The sequence below is a fragment of the Astyanax mexicanus genome, chromosome 3 (assembly GCF_023375975.1).
Source record: "Astyanax mexicanus isolate ESR-SI-001 chromosome 3, AstMex3_surface, whole genome shotgun sequence".
Lineage (NCBI taxonomy): Eukaryota > Metazoa > Chordata > Actinopteri > Characiformes > Acestrorhamphidae > Astyanax > Astyanax mexicanus.
The window spans coordinates 37657893-37670171 of record NC_064410.1 but is presented as its reverse complement, the minus strand read 5'-3'; the positions used below and the strand labels follow the sequence as shown (position 1 = coordinate 37670171).

The following is a 12279-nucleotide window of genomic DNA, read 5'->3' as shown; positions in this document are numbered from 1 at the left end:
TATCACTGGTCACTGCTTACACATACTAAGGAATGCTTCCTCTAATTTAAGTTTCCTAGATTCATTAGGGGTCCAATCAAGGGCGTAGGAGTGGGCTTGATATTGGGGGGGACACATTTGCCAATATGAACCCAAGCCCACCTTATAGTTTCCTAGAACAACATTTGTGGAAATTACTTTTAATCACAAATAATAATTTTTTCTGTATTTTGTTTATTATTAGTTAACATCCAAGTAAAGGTGATTTTACAACCTAAACATGTTACTCTACGCAAAATCTTTACGATTTTTTCAGCAATATTTGATAAAAGCGTTAATAATGCACAGTATTTAAATTTTGCAAAGAAGGAGCTGGGTTTCTTTTTACATTCTTGCAATAAATTGGCTGAAAAAGCTTACTTTGGCCATAGATGCCAAGTGGCATCTCTGTAAATAGCTATATGAACTGTAAGGTTATCCACGTAATTACATCAATGTTTATATAAATTGTTCAAGACTTCTGAGAAGTGCTTCTGGGGATGAGAGGAACTTTTTCAGAGCTGTGGATCGATTGTGTAATTCTATTTGTCTCAGTGAATAATTGTTGTTTGCTGTTGTTTTTTCTAGCCCAGCAGTACTACACGTACATATGCATACACAGACATGCATTTATGTACATATGCATTCACACATGCATAAATACCCACACATACACGTACATGTGCATACAAAAACATGCATACACAAACATTTGGATATACATCTACATCTTCACATTCCTAGTGAAAAAAGTATCAGCTGCCCCATCCTTCCCTCCATCTTCACATTGATTTATAGAATATCCAGGCCGAAAGTTTTAAACTCTGCTCAAACGGCACATAATGTAGCTTTTGTCTCAGAAATAGTCCCGTACTGACATACTGGGTCTAATTTGTACATAGTATTTTGCATTTAAAGTATGTTTGTTGTTTATTTGCTGTAAACAGAGGTAACAGATTTGAAAATGTTTTTTGCATTAGCTGTGGGGAACAAACAAGGTAAGACAATACAAGACAAGACAGAGAAAGACAACCATACTGTTTACTGCACAGAAATGTGGCTTCCCCCTTGAACCCTTTGTCGAGCAGTGAGGGCTAGGGGCCCAATTTCTTTCCCTTTTTTGTAGTTTTGTTGTTTGTATGCTTTTTTGTTTGTTTTATTTTAATATATTATGTTGTTGGATATAGGAATTGTAATATTTATACATCCACAATTGCTGTTTCTGTTTAACTTTGTTGGGTTGAATTAAGTACAAAAAAAACTGTTTCCTCAGTTTAGCAGGGACGCTTTATTTAGACTTGGGTACCAATGTATTAAATGTGAATTAATTATTTAATATAATGAAAGATTTAAGTCTCTAAATAAATGTTTTCTCAATTAATACTATAGCCGTATTTATTTTATTTTATTCAGGCACCTAACCGGCTACTAAAACAGGCCCTAAATAAAAGCTCCCCCTCGCGGGTAAGCTCGCTCTCTGAGTTCAGCGCTGCTGTAGAGGTGAGTCAGTAATACGAAGCTCTGCGTTTAGTCTGAAGTTTAGTTAAAGTATTATTATTAAATAAGTGCTGCTGTGTGGTAGTTATATAATGCGGTGTGCTTTAGAGTTTTGTCTTTTATTTTATGGCGGATGTATGGATTTAATTAGTTAGGTTACTTACCGCTTAATAATATTGCCTGTACCTCGTGGCTGTTAGCTGGTTAGCTTGTTTTCCGTTCCACTTTAAACTGTGCAAGAGGTTCCTGCGCCAGTGCAGGGTTTTTAATATAAAACAGAAGTTAGAGAAGCTAGTGTTTTGTGGGTTTATATTTTATTTATTTTTCCCCCCAGGTTAGCAAAATGGGCCTGGCCTGCAGACGTTCTGAAAATGGTAAGTCTTGTGACCTTACTTCACTAGCTAAGCTGTTTGTGTACTTTGGGTGGCTATCAATGGTTTAATTGACCTCGTGCTGAACGTGTGGGGATGATTCCTTAGACTAGAGTCTCTGATTTTATATGAAGCTCTACAGTGCGCTGAACACGTTCTGTAATCACATTTGGTGTTCCTTTTCAAAAGAAAAGGGAGAACCCCTCACAATATCTGGTTTTATAAAGGTTGTGTTTTTGCAGGTGTTGTAGAACTAACGGAAGATGGCACGTAGATGGTCGTTCCACTAATGGTAAGTAGGCTGCGCCAAATAATGACCCCTCATGTGCCTTTGTCCTTTCTCAAGGCTGGAATTGTGGGACTTTTTAGTATTTCAAATTTTGGCCTGTATGTAACACTTCTACCTGTTGCAGACTAGCTTGCATTTCTGCACGCTTGTGTGCAGTGTATGTGTACAATATTTATAAAGACTCTTAAACATGATGTCCTTTTAAATTTAATTGTGAAATGAGTTGCTTATAATTGCATTTTGATAGTTATAATATTATAATAGCTAGGTTGTTGCATCTGTAATGGTGTTCTAATTTTCTTTATGTATTAATCTCTTCTAGCAGGAAAGTTTATTACATCTGAGACCAGTGTGACTCTACATTTGGAAGCTAAAGTCCTGTGACTCCGGTGAGCATTTTTTTTTTTTTTTTGTTGCATACGGTTTGCTTCCAGCATGTGTAATGATGATTCAGCAGACTAGAGTCTCTGAGAACAAGTGATGTTATTTTAAACTGCACTGAACACACAGCTGTTATGTGCTTATCTTTTAAAGAGTCAAAGCAGGTCCTAACTTCAGTATGGGTTTTTTTGCCCCCTCTTTTTTCACCAGATGTCTGTCAGGATGCTGGTGCTGGAACATTTTCCCTCAAGAGCTCACCTGGTAAGTGCTGATCAACCTCGCGGCCTACTGAGCTTCTTGGTGTTAATGATGAGTTGCTTTTTCGGTTCGACTGAAATTAGATGAAGTTTTCTCGCAGCGCACTGAAACACTGAGCTGTGAATGAGTTCAGAATAATGCTTATACATTTTCTCATGTTTAACATATATGTTGTGGTTTTTTTTTTGTTTTTTTTTGGTAGGGTGATGTTCCAGAGCTGGTGAAGAACACTGGTGGTTGAATGTCTGTGCTGCGGGGACCTTCACATTCCAGTGAAATGTATTGCATAATGCTGCTGGTTGTGGTTTTGCTGGTTGAAAATAAATGATTTTAATGACTCTTGGTGGTTTCCTTTATTACTTGATTATTTATTTATTTATTTTTATTTTTTTTATTTTTAACTATAGAAAATGCATGGCAGTTCCTAACAAAGGAAAATTGCTTATGTCTCGGAATGGGATCTTGTGCAGTTTAAGTGCATGATTAAGCTGCTCACCTCTATTATTGTTTGGGTACAGATTGAATTTTATATGGAATTTGCCTAAAAAAAAAGCATTTTTCAAACAGCTGCAAGGTCTTCCCCTTGGTATTTAATTGTGGCTCTTGCTGCATGAATTTTTACTCCCAAGTGATCCTATGCCCATGATTACTATTGCATGGGGTAGATATGTAATTTGTGTAAGTGTTTTTTTTTTCCTTTATGAAGCTACATTTAACTACTAAACCACACTAATCTGTGCTTGGCTTAAGGTAGAATGCAATAACTTTATTTTGAGGGGAAACTCCAAAGGACTTTCAGAGCTGTTTGCACTAGTTACTTGCATTAAAAAAAACCCCTCAAATTTAGACATTTTTATTGACATTTACCAATTTCCTTATATAGGCCCTCAAGATGCAAATTAAACGGAAGCTGTTTACATTGACTTTATTGTTTTCACGTTATATTGGGGGTCTGGTAAAACTTGTTTGTACTGTGAACTATGGAAGGCAAATTGGAAATTTCTAAACGGGTACACACTCGGAAGAACCAAAGTAGAAAATGAGGTGGAAAGACTTACTCTCCAAGTAACTATTTAGAAGCTACGTTTTTAAACTGCTAACATCAATCACTGCAAACCAATATAGTTTTGGCGCAGGCTTCTGCATTGGTGTATCGGGGAAAGCAGCACTAAGATAAGTGACCGTGATGTACTAAAAAAACAGGTCGTGTGCTGTAGGATGTTCATGTACCGGAGGACTTTAATTGTGGAAAAGAGACGGTCCCTGATACTTCCTCCTTTACAGTACTTTATCAAATTAATTTGGTTTCATGTGTTTATCTCGCTTCTTTTTTTCCTCAAACATACGTATTTTTTCTGTGTTTATAGCAAGCAGGTTAATTTGATTAATTTTAACCAAAGACGACTTTAAAGTTACAATTAGACCCATCTAATCAGCCATTCCTAAAAAGTCAAAAACATACTGAAAAAAGATCTGAAGAGGACAGAATTTTTAATCATTATTCTTATTTGACCAAAACACTAAATTAAGTCCAAATATCAGCATAAAAAGACAGTACACACTTAAATGTGTAACTCTTTCCCGAAATGCTAAACAACATATTAAGTGTATATGGTTTAATGTGCACAAGTTTATTTAAAGTTGTTTTAAAATAATTTCTAATTTTAATTGTATTATTATTTTTTTGAGAATTAATGATTATTATAATCATTGTAATAATTTATTTGATAATATTGATACTCTTATTTTTCAGTTAACAGTAGCATAAAAATAATAACATTTTAATAATAATTATTTTTACTTTCTACACTTTTTCCATCAGAAGCTGTTTAAAAGTATCACAAGATAGCAGTTATTAAAAAAGTAAAGAACACAGTGCTAAAATAACAGAATAAATATACTGTGTTACAAAAAAAATAACGCATTTTTAATATATAAATATTGTTATAATAGTTTTGTAATATTTATCATTCAGGAGGCGTTAAGATCAGAGTAGCCCTCTGTGTTTACCTGTTAAAAATACATGACGTCAGTGTGAGGTGGGCCACACTCAGCCAGCGAGGGGAAGTTGTCGGCTGTAGCTCCCAGCTAACAGACTAGCCCAGCCAGCAGCGGACGGAGAGCTGCCGGGAAGCGGCTGGTTTAGGAGTTTATATCTACAGTAATAATGAGTGAGTTCTGAAGGCTGTATTTAGTGGAAGAGTGTGGCGGTGAGTTGGAGCGCTGACAGGTTGTGAGTAGTTAAAGCAGGAGCCGGCGGAGCTGCTAGCGTTTATTGTTGCTAACTTGGAGGAGGAGGTGGCAGTGGTGGTCATTGTTATTGAGAGGAATGTAGTTAGCTTTAGCTTGTAAAACATGAACATGAGATACACATTGTGTGTAGTTTCAGTTTAAATTAATGGTTTAATAGATGATTAGGGCTTATTCAGTCGTTTGAGAGAACTGTCTTAGTGTTTTAGCGTTGTTTTTACAGATAGCTAGTGCTGGTGTTACGTGTATTTAACTAATGCTGTACGGGTGTGTCTCTAACTGCTCTAGATGAACTAGTTCTTCAGCATAGGTAGGTGAATGTGTGGCAGAATGCCTCCAATTATTTAACTAAGACAAAACAATGTTTTTTGCTTGTTCTCAGTAACGTCAGTTAGCTAAGCTACATTTTAAAGTTAATTTTAGTGAACTTAAGGGAGTTCAGGTTCAGATTTGGTCAAATAGTTTTTAATTTCTCTTCTTCTCTTGGATAAAGTCGAACAAAACGCCATGACAGCTGTTGTAGGACGTGTCTGGTCATGGGTGAGTCCAGGGAACCTGTATCGCCCCTGGGGCAGCAAGGCCAAATCTGACAAAACCTTCACAAATGAGGGCCAGCTGAAAAGCAGGTGGAGCCTAGGGGGGGTGACCTCCTGGGTTTGGGGTGGACAGAAGAATCTAAGTGACCAAATAACTCCAATAGAGGAGTTCTGGGATGCAGAGGAGAGGCACAAACCCCTAGAAATTGAAGACTTAAGTGCAGCCGAAACAGAAACTGTGGCTCCACAGAAGCCTCCACGCTGGTGGAGCAGGATGCTTCCCTCTGCCTATTTCTTTTGGCCGAGATCATCCACAGGATACTCCACAGTTGATGGACTCAGGCAAAGGAAGTGTATGGGTTGGAGTGAGGCCTCTGAAAAGGACTTCGATACCAAAGATGGAGAGCTGTCAGACTATGGTACCCCTCCTCCATCTCCTACACCACTTTCAAAAAAGCCATCTCCGTTCCAGCTCCTCGCTCGCACATGGACAGGAGACATCCTCCCAGAGCACTACGAGATCTGCTTCAATTTCCTTCGTCACCTCTTTGACCTCTTTGTGGTTGGATTCCTGTTGACGGTCTCCCACCCTACCAGGTTTATTCTGGATGTGCTGGGTGTCCAGGGTCCCCTGAAACTGTGGATCCATGGCATGGCCATGTTCCTGGTGTCTTCTGTGGGGATGGCCGGCCTGCTGTGGTTGGTTCAGGAGTACCTGCCGCAGTTCGCTTTGGTTTATGGCATTGTTCAAGCCCTTGTCATTTCTGTCAGTGTGGGACAGAGTGTGATCCTGGGAACAGAGGATGATGAGGTAGATGGAACCGAAGAAGAGGAGGAGGAGGATGGGAATGACGATGGACAGATTGGAACTAGAAATAGTTCCAAGGAATGAATGTGCGTTGAGGAGAGTTCCATTTGGGTGGGTACACGTTCATAAAAAAAAGTCTTTATCATATTTGTACTATGTTACTTTACTCACCATTATCAGGTTCATGCATCTTTTTGTGCATATGTAGATTCAGAACAAATTAATCTCAATGCTGGTCTTGAAGATCATCTACAACTTTGCAAAGTACATCTACAACCCTTGATCTAATTAAGGTCTTCAGGTACACATTAATTTTAGAAATGTTAGAATATTAGCTATGAACTCTGTGTGATTGTAGATCTCCAGGTTTTAGCACCCCTGTATTAGTAGAACTAAGTAGCATTTAATAGCATTTTAATACACGTGTAGACTGTGGAGGTGAGCAGTATGACATTATATATACAGAGAATATATATGTTTTGCATCTCATGGATATCACCAGCCTACTAATAGTATTTTTGTTTGTTTTTCTTAGAACAATTAAATGAATCTGTGCATATCTCATGGTGGTTGTCTAAAGTGCATCAATGCTACCATTCTGTAAACCAGGCCTAACCCATTTGTTTCAGTGTTCTAACCTTTTGCTACAGGGAGTGAGGGCTATTTAAATCTTGCAACCAGTGTAAAGCAACTGTGACATTTTCCAAGGGCCATGAAACCAGCCTGAACTAATGATGTGCAGCAGCTTTCTCCATTTCTCCATGGAGATAACTCCTGCTTCACTAGAATTAGTTACACTATATACACTGGAAAAAATAAGAGACCACTTAAAAATTATGAGTTTCTTTGATTTTCCAAATATAAAACCTCTGGAATATAATCAAGAGGAAAATGGATGATCACAAGCCATCAAACCAAGCGGAACTGCTTGAATTTTCGCACCAGGCGTGGCATAATGTTATTTAAAAGCAGTGTGTAAGACTGGTGGAGAACATGCCAAGATGCATGAAAACTGTGATAAAAAACAGGGTTATTCCACCAAATATTGATTACTGAACTCTTAAAACTTTATGAATATGAACTTGTTTTCTTTGCATTATTTGAGGTCTAAAAGCTCTGCATTCTTTTTGTTATTTCAGACATTTCTGAAATGGTCTGTTAATGTTTTTAAAAACTTTCCACGTAGTGATGCAAATTGTGTATAGTGAAAACGTCAAACTGTTTGGATTAATTGGATTGAAGCAATATTATGTAGCATTTTTAATACAAAACAACAGCTTTAACGTCAGTATGGTGCTCCACTGATTGATAATAGGAAGAATAGCATTTCTGTTTTTGCTACTCTGTTGCTCAGCATTTAGCTTATTTTATTATTATTTAACTTTTTATGTTAATAACTTTGGAGAAGCAAAGAGGAAAAGCTCACGGAAAATATATATATATATATGTGATGATCCTCATGTGTATTTAAAGTAAATGATTTCTATGATTTCTCTAAATATCAGTATATTTAGAAAATTGAGATGGTAACAAATGAGTTCTTTTCTATTGTAGTCTTTTATTAACACCCATTGTTTTCTGTTTTCTTAGGTTGTCTGAAAAATGAGGAGTTTTGTGCCTACATGTGACATAGCTACATACTGACCTTTTCAACAAAGTAAGGTATTTGAGCGAGCCAAGTGAGACTAAGACTTCTAGATGCCAATAAGCATCTGAAGAGGACATTAACTTTACCAGCAATTGTTACTCTACGTTTCTTTCAAACTTTCACTACAAAAACACCCTGATCTACAAGGAGCTGTTCAGCAGTGCAGCTGGCCAGAAGACAGATGATTTGGATAATTCTCTAGCGTTTCTGCCGGTGAAACTATGAAAAGCTACAAATGGTAGTTGAAGATGAACTCTGTAACATGTACAGAGAATACTCTTTAACATATATATCACACACAGTTACATTGTGAGAGATCATGTCATGACATTTTCCACATGATGATATTCCCACAGAATTGTCAGTGGGAATCTACACACCTGCGCATTTTATTCTTTTAAAAGGACCAGATGGGATTTAGACTATTATGTCTATTATGTTTAAACATGGAATGGTAAATCCAGAGGTTTTAGGTTTCCTATCCTTTTAATTCACCACTGTCTGACTCGAACCTTTTACTACACTCCAGTCACAGTATTTGTATTGCAATGTACTTTTCCCCCATTTGTGTCAATATCTCACAGCAATCATATGTTGTGTGCTTTATACCTGTATTTACAGTGTAAGGCTGTTCACAGTGAATCTTCTTATAAAAGGGTACTTGGCAACTTTGAGGTCAATAAGCCGTAGGGCTGAGCAGTACTGACAGAAACAGTAGCACAATATATTTTTTTTTCAAATATCTGACAGATATACTGTATCACACTATTTGATTTAGCATTAATAAAGTGATCAACCTCATGTTTTTGGAACGCTGCTGCCCTAGGCTACAAACCAGACTACAGATATAGCTAATGGGGAGAAAGGAAGTGTACTGTTTATTTAGGTTTTACCTATTTTGAACATTTCTCCCTTCTTGACGAATCTGTAGCACACAGGAAGTGAGCAAAGGTTAGGTTCACACAGTGGGGTGAAGTGGCTCAAATCTGATTTTCTTAACATATTTATGTATTTTTAGGTGTTCACCCTATTTTTGTTACGTGACATATCTCACATACATCTAACCAGTTCATGCTCCCTTGCTGCTGCTGCTGTTAATTTTCTTTTCTCTTTTGTAAATGTTGACAAGATTTCAATATGTAGGGGATTTCAATACCACATATGAAAGTGACCTGAATCAGAAAATTGAAAATGTCAGATTCAGTGTGTTTTACCATTCACACTAAGCACCCTCCCCCATAGCACCCCTGTAGTATATATGAAAAAAGATCAGAATTGTGCTAGGCTGTGTGAACATATTCTAATTTATTGATTAATACCACCAAACCCAAAAATCTAATTGTTGCCTTTATAAATAATTTGTATTAACTGGTCTAGATGATAAGATAAGGCCTATTCAACTTGGCACTAAGAAAAGGCCTATTCAACTTGGAAGTGTGCTCTCATCGATATCTTATTCTAGCAATAGGTCAAAAACCACATACTTAATATATTTGAGAATTTCCACATATTTAAAATTAGTTCTTGTGCTCCTGCTGTCACTGGGTGACGGGTTCAGTCCCTGGTGATGCCACAGCCGTCTGTGGCCAGAAGTCAAGGACAACATAACTGGGTTGTGTGATGCAAACCAGTGCAAGCTTTTGTTAGCTGACATTTTTCAAGTGTGTTCAGAAAATATCAAATTATATTGCATTAGTGTCAGTTTAAATACATACTTGTGCAAGCACATTCTAGCTTTCTATGCTATCTGCTTTGTGTGAAAATAGTCAACGTCTGATTTTTTCTGTATATGAGGATAATATATCGGTGGGTTAAAATCTTAGCCGGAATCTTTGGGTGCGTAGGAGGGATACCTGCTGGACAGGGCTGGTAATGATTGTTATTAAATTGAAAATTAGTTGAAATCATATTGTAGATGCTAGCCTTTATAAGTAATTATTTCACAATACTGAGTCAACATTTTGATATACTGCCACCAGAAACAACAAAGGATAGAAACCTATGAGTTATTAAACAAAGCTGGAGTCCCCGTCTATCTTAAAGTAGGTGACAGTCTCCAAAAATGTCTCTAAGCTTCTTTTTTTTTTTACTTTAAGCTTAGGTTATCTGGCTAAATTGAAAAAAGCTAATGTTAATAACCCCCCAAATCTGGGAATAGGCTTCATATATAAGTCAATTTAAGAGACAGTTTCCCAGACATGAATTAAGCCTAGTTGTAGAGTATATTTTCCTTTAGATGGAAAATCTCCATTCACAATGCTGCGTCGTCCAAGACTATGCCTGATTAATACCTGTCTGGATAACTGCCCCAATATGTGTAGGCCTACACCTGCGGTACAGAGCAGCCTGGCTTTGAAATGTTACACCATATTGTATGAATCCGTTACTTTGCCGCCAATAATATTGTTACAAATCAAAGTGTTTCTGATCTACATTTCATGTTTAACATATCTATTCTTTGCATTATTTCTTAAAGGATAATATTAGGGTTTGTGCACTTGTTTTTCTGTGCAATGTTGAGATGAACTGCATGTCTTGTTCCATTTAGACTCAGTTGTTTAATCTCATATCATGGCTGTTTGTATCTATTTTCTACCTTTCTGAGTTTGTTATGTACACTGTTTTTGTCACTATGTGCCTCCCATTATTCGTAATGGATAGACAATAAGGGTTTGTCTTACAGACGCATGTTTTGCACCACTATGAACTTGTTTGTGGATAAACACCACAATGGCTTGGATGTCCTGTCTTTACAAAAAGTGCTCTCTTTTCTTTGCTTAAATTCGTAGCACACACCATGCATGATTCAGTGTGATGATGTACTAGAACACTTCAGAGTAAAAGACCCTGCATACACCTGGTAACTTCATGCATCTTGGAGTATGTGGATTACATCTGGATAAGGTCAAACCATATAAAAATGTAAAAGTGTGAAAGCACTCAAGACATATTTCAACAAAAATACAAATCTAATCATGCAAACCATTTCCGGAGGTGGTCTGAGACATATTTAAGCTGCAGTGTAAAAACATCCAACAACCAAACCCCCTCCTGTTACATGCTGCATAACGAAAAAACTTTCTATCCCACACAGCAATCAAATTAAGTCTGATTTTAGGCTAACTAACCAGAAATGCATTGGACAACCAAATGTAAATGCTTCTAGGTGTGGCTAGAATCTAATAAAGATAAAATCCAGATACTATTTACATGAAATTACCAGGTAAAAACAGGAATAAAGTCATTTTTGAAATTCTGTTATCCTGTGTACCTCCAATCTACAACTGTTCAAAACAAACAGTACACACCTAGCTAGCATAGTTAATTCCCATTAGTAACTGTCATTACTCACTGCACAAACACTGTTAAATGAAATGGAAGTGTATAGAAATGCTGTGTACACTTGGAAAGAGAGCTACGTCCTGTCTGAGAGTGAATGAAGGAACACATGATGTGACAGAAAATGAGCCTTCAAGCTGTCTGAGAACGTGAAGACCAACTTCTTTAATGTTCACTGTCTGGCACTCTGAGCCTGAAATAGTATAGCTGAAATAAATCTTTTTTATTTTTTCCTTCCTGGAACATCTACGCACGTTGGTGTTATGTGTCGTTATTTCATAACAGGGTTGCTGACCTAAGGTCCATCTGGTTGAGGATCCTGTGGGAGTCGGTGAGGTTCGCTCATGCTTGCTCACAGGCGGCCAGGAATAAACAAGCTGGAGTAGGCAAAAGAGAGTGCTGAAAATGGATGCTATTCATTAAATTTAGTTTTCTTACTGTCCCCAATGCACATTTTACTACTAAACTGTGAGGCTTACTGCCTAGATTCACTTTAAGCCTTTACTGTAAGAGGGTTACTGTTCTTTCGAACTGTCTACATAGTGTAGCCGCTAAGATAGCTGTGACTGTTATTTTGTGTAGTTTGATGTAAAATGGTTCATTGTATAGAAACAGGCCATCGTCCAATTTTTCTTATAGTGGTGGTCATGGGAACTATGGCAGACATCCCAAGCCTTTCTCACCCTGTCCATCTCTTTCTCACATGTGATTGGGGGGGGGGGGGGGGGGGGGAGAGGCTTGTGGCACGTTCTAGATTCCGGGAGATTTAATCTGATTAGCGGGCATAAGGTATCCATTATTGACATGCAGTAGACTCCAGGGACTACCGGGAGACTTGGGAAGTGTGCTATGGGTTCACTATTACCACTATGTTTCATTTTCAG

General features: G+C 37.5%; 1 protein-coding gene, 1 long non-coding RNA gene and 1 other non-coding gene across 3 annotated transcripts; all 3 read left to right on the top strand.

The window, feature by feature from the left end:
* Positions 1-1438: 1438 nt before the first annotated feature.
* LOC103040251 (uncharacterized) lies at positions 1439-3153 on the top strand. The gene is made up of 5 exons (XR_007438055.1): positions 1439-1518; positions 1850-1889; positions 2129-2178; positions 2498-2817; positions 3017-3153. It is a non-coding gene; the product is annotated as an uncharacterized LOC103040251 (long non-coding RNA).
* On the top strand, positions 2614-2680 carry LOC125799530 (small nucleolar RNA SNORD52). The gene has a single exon (XR_007438512.1). It is a non-coding gene; the product is annotated as a small nucleolar RNA SNORD52 (small nucleolar RNA).
* Positions 3154-4846: 1693 nt separating the features above from the next.
* On the top strand, positions 4847-11648 carry c3h6orf47 (chromosome 3 C6orf47 homolog). Its single transcript, XM_007231717.4, has 2 exons — positions 4847-6519; positions 7999-11648. Exon 1 carries the CDS (start codon positions 5572-5574, stop codon positions 6490-6492), a length of 921 nt encoding a protein of 306 aa, XP_007231779.3. The 5' UTR covers positions 4847-5571; the 3' UTR covers positions 6493-6519; positions 7999-11648.
* The last annotated feature ends 631 nt before the right edge of the window (positions 11649-12279 follow it).

Excerpts from the sequence above, each read along its gene's own strand:
- c3h6orf47 (XM_007231717.4), top strand. The coding sequence starts at position 5,572 with ATGACAGCTGTTGTAGGACGTGTCTGGTCATGGGTGAGTCCAGGGAAC.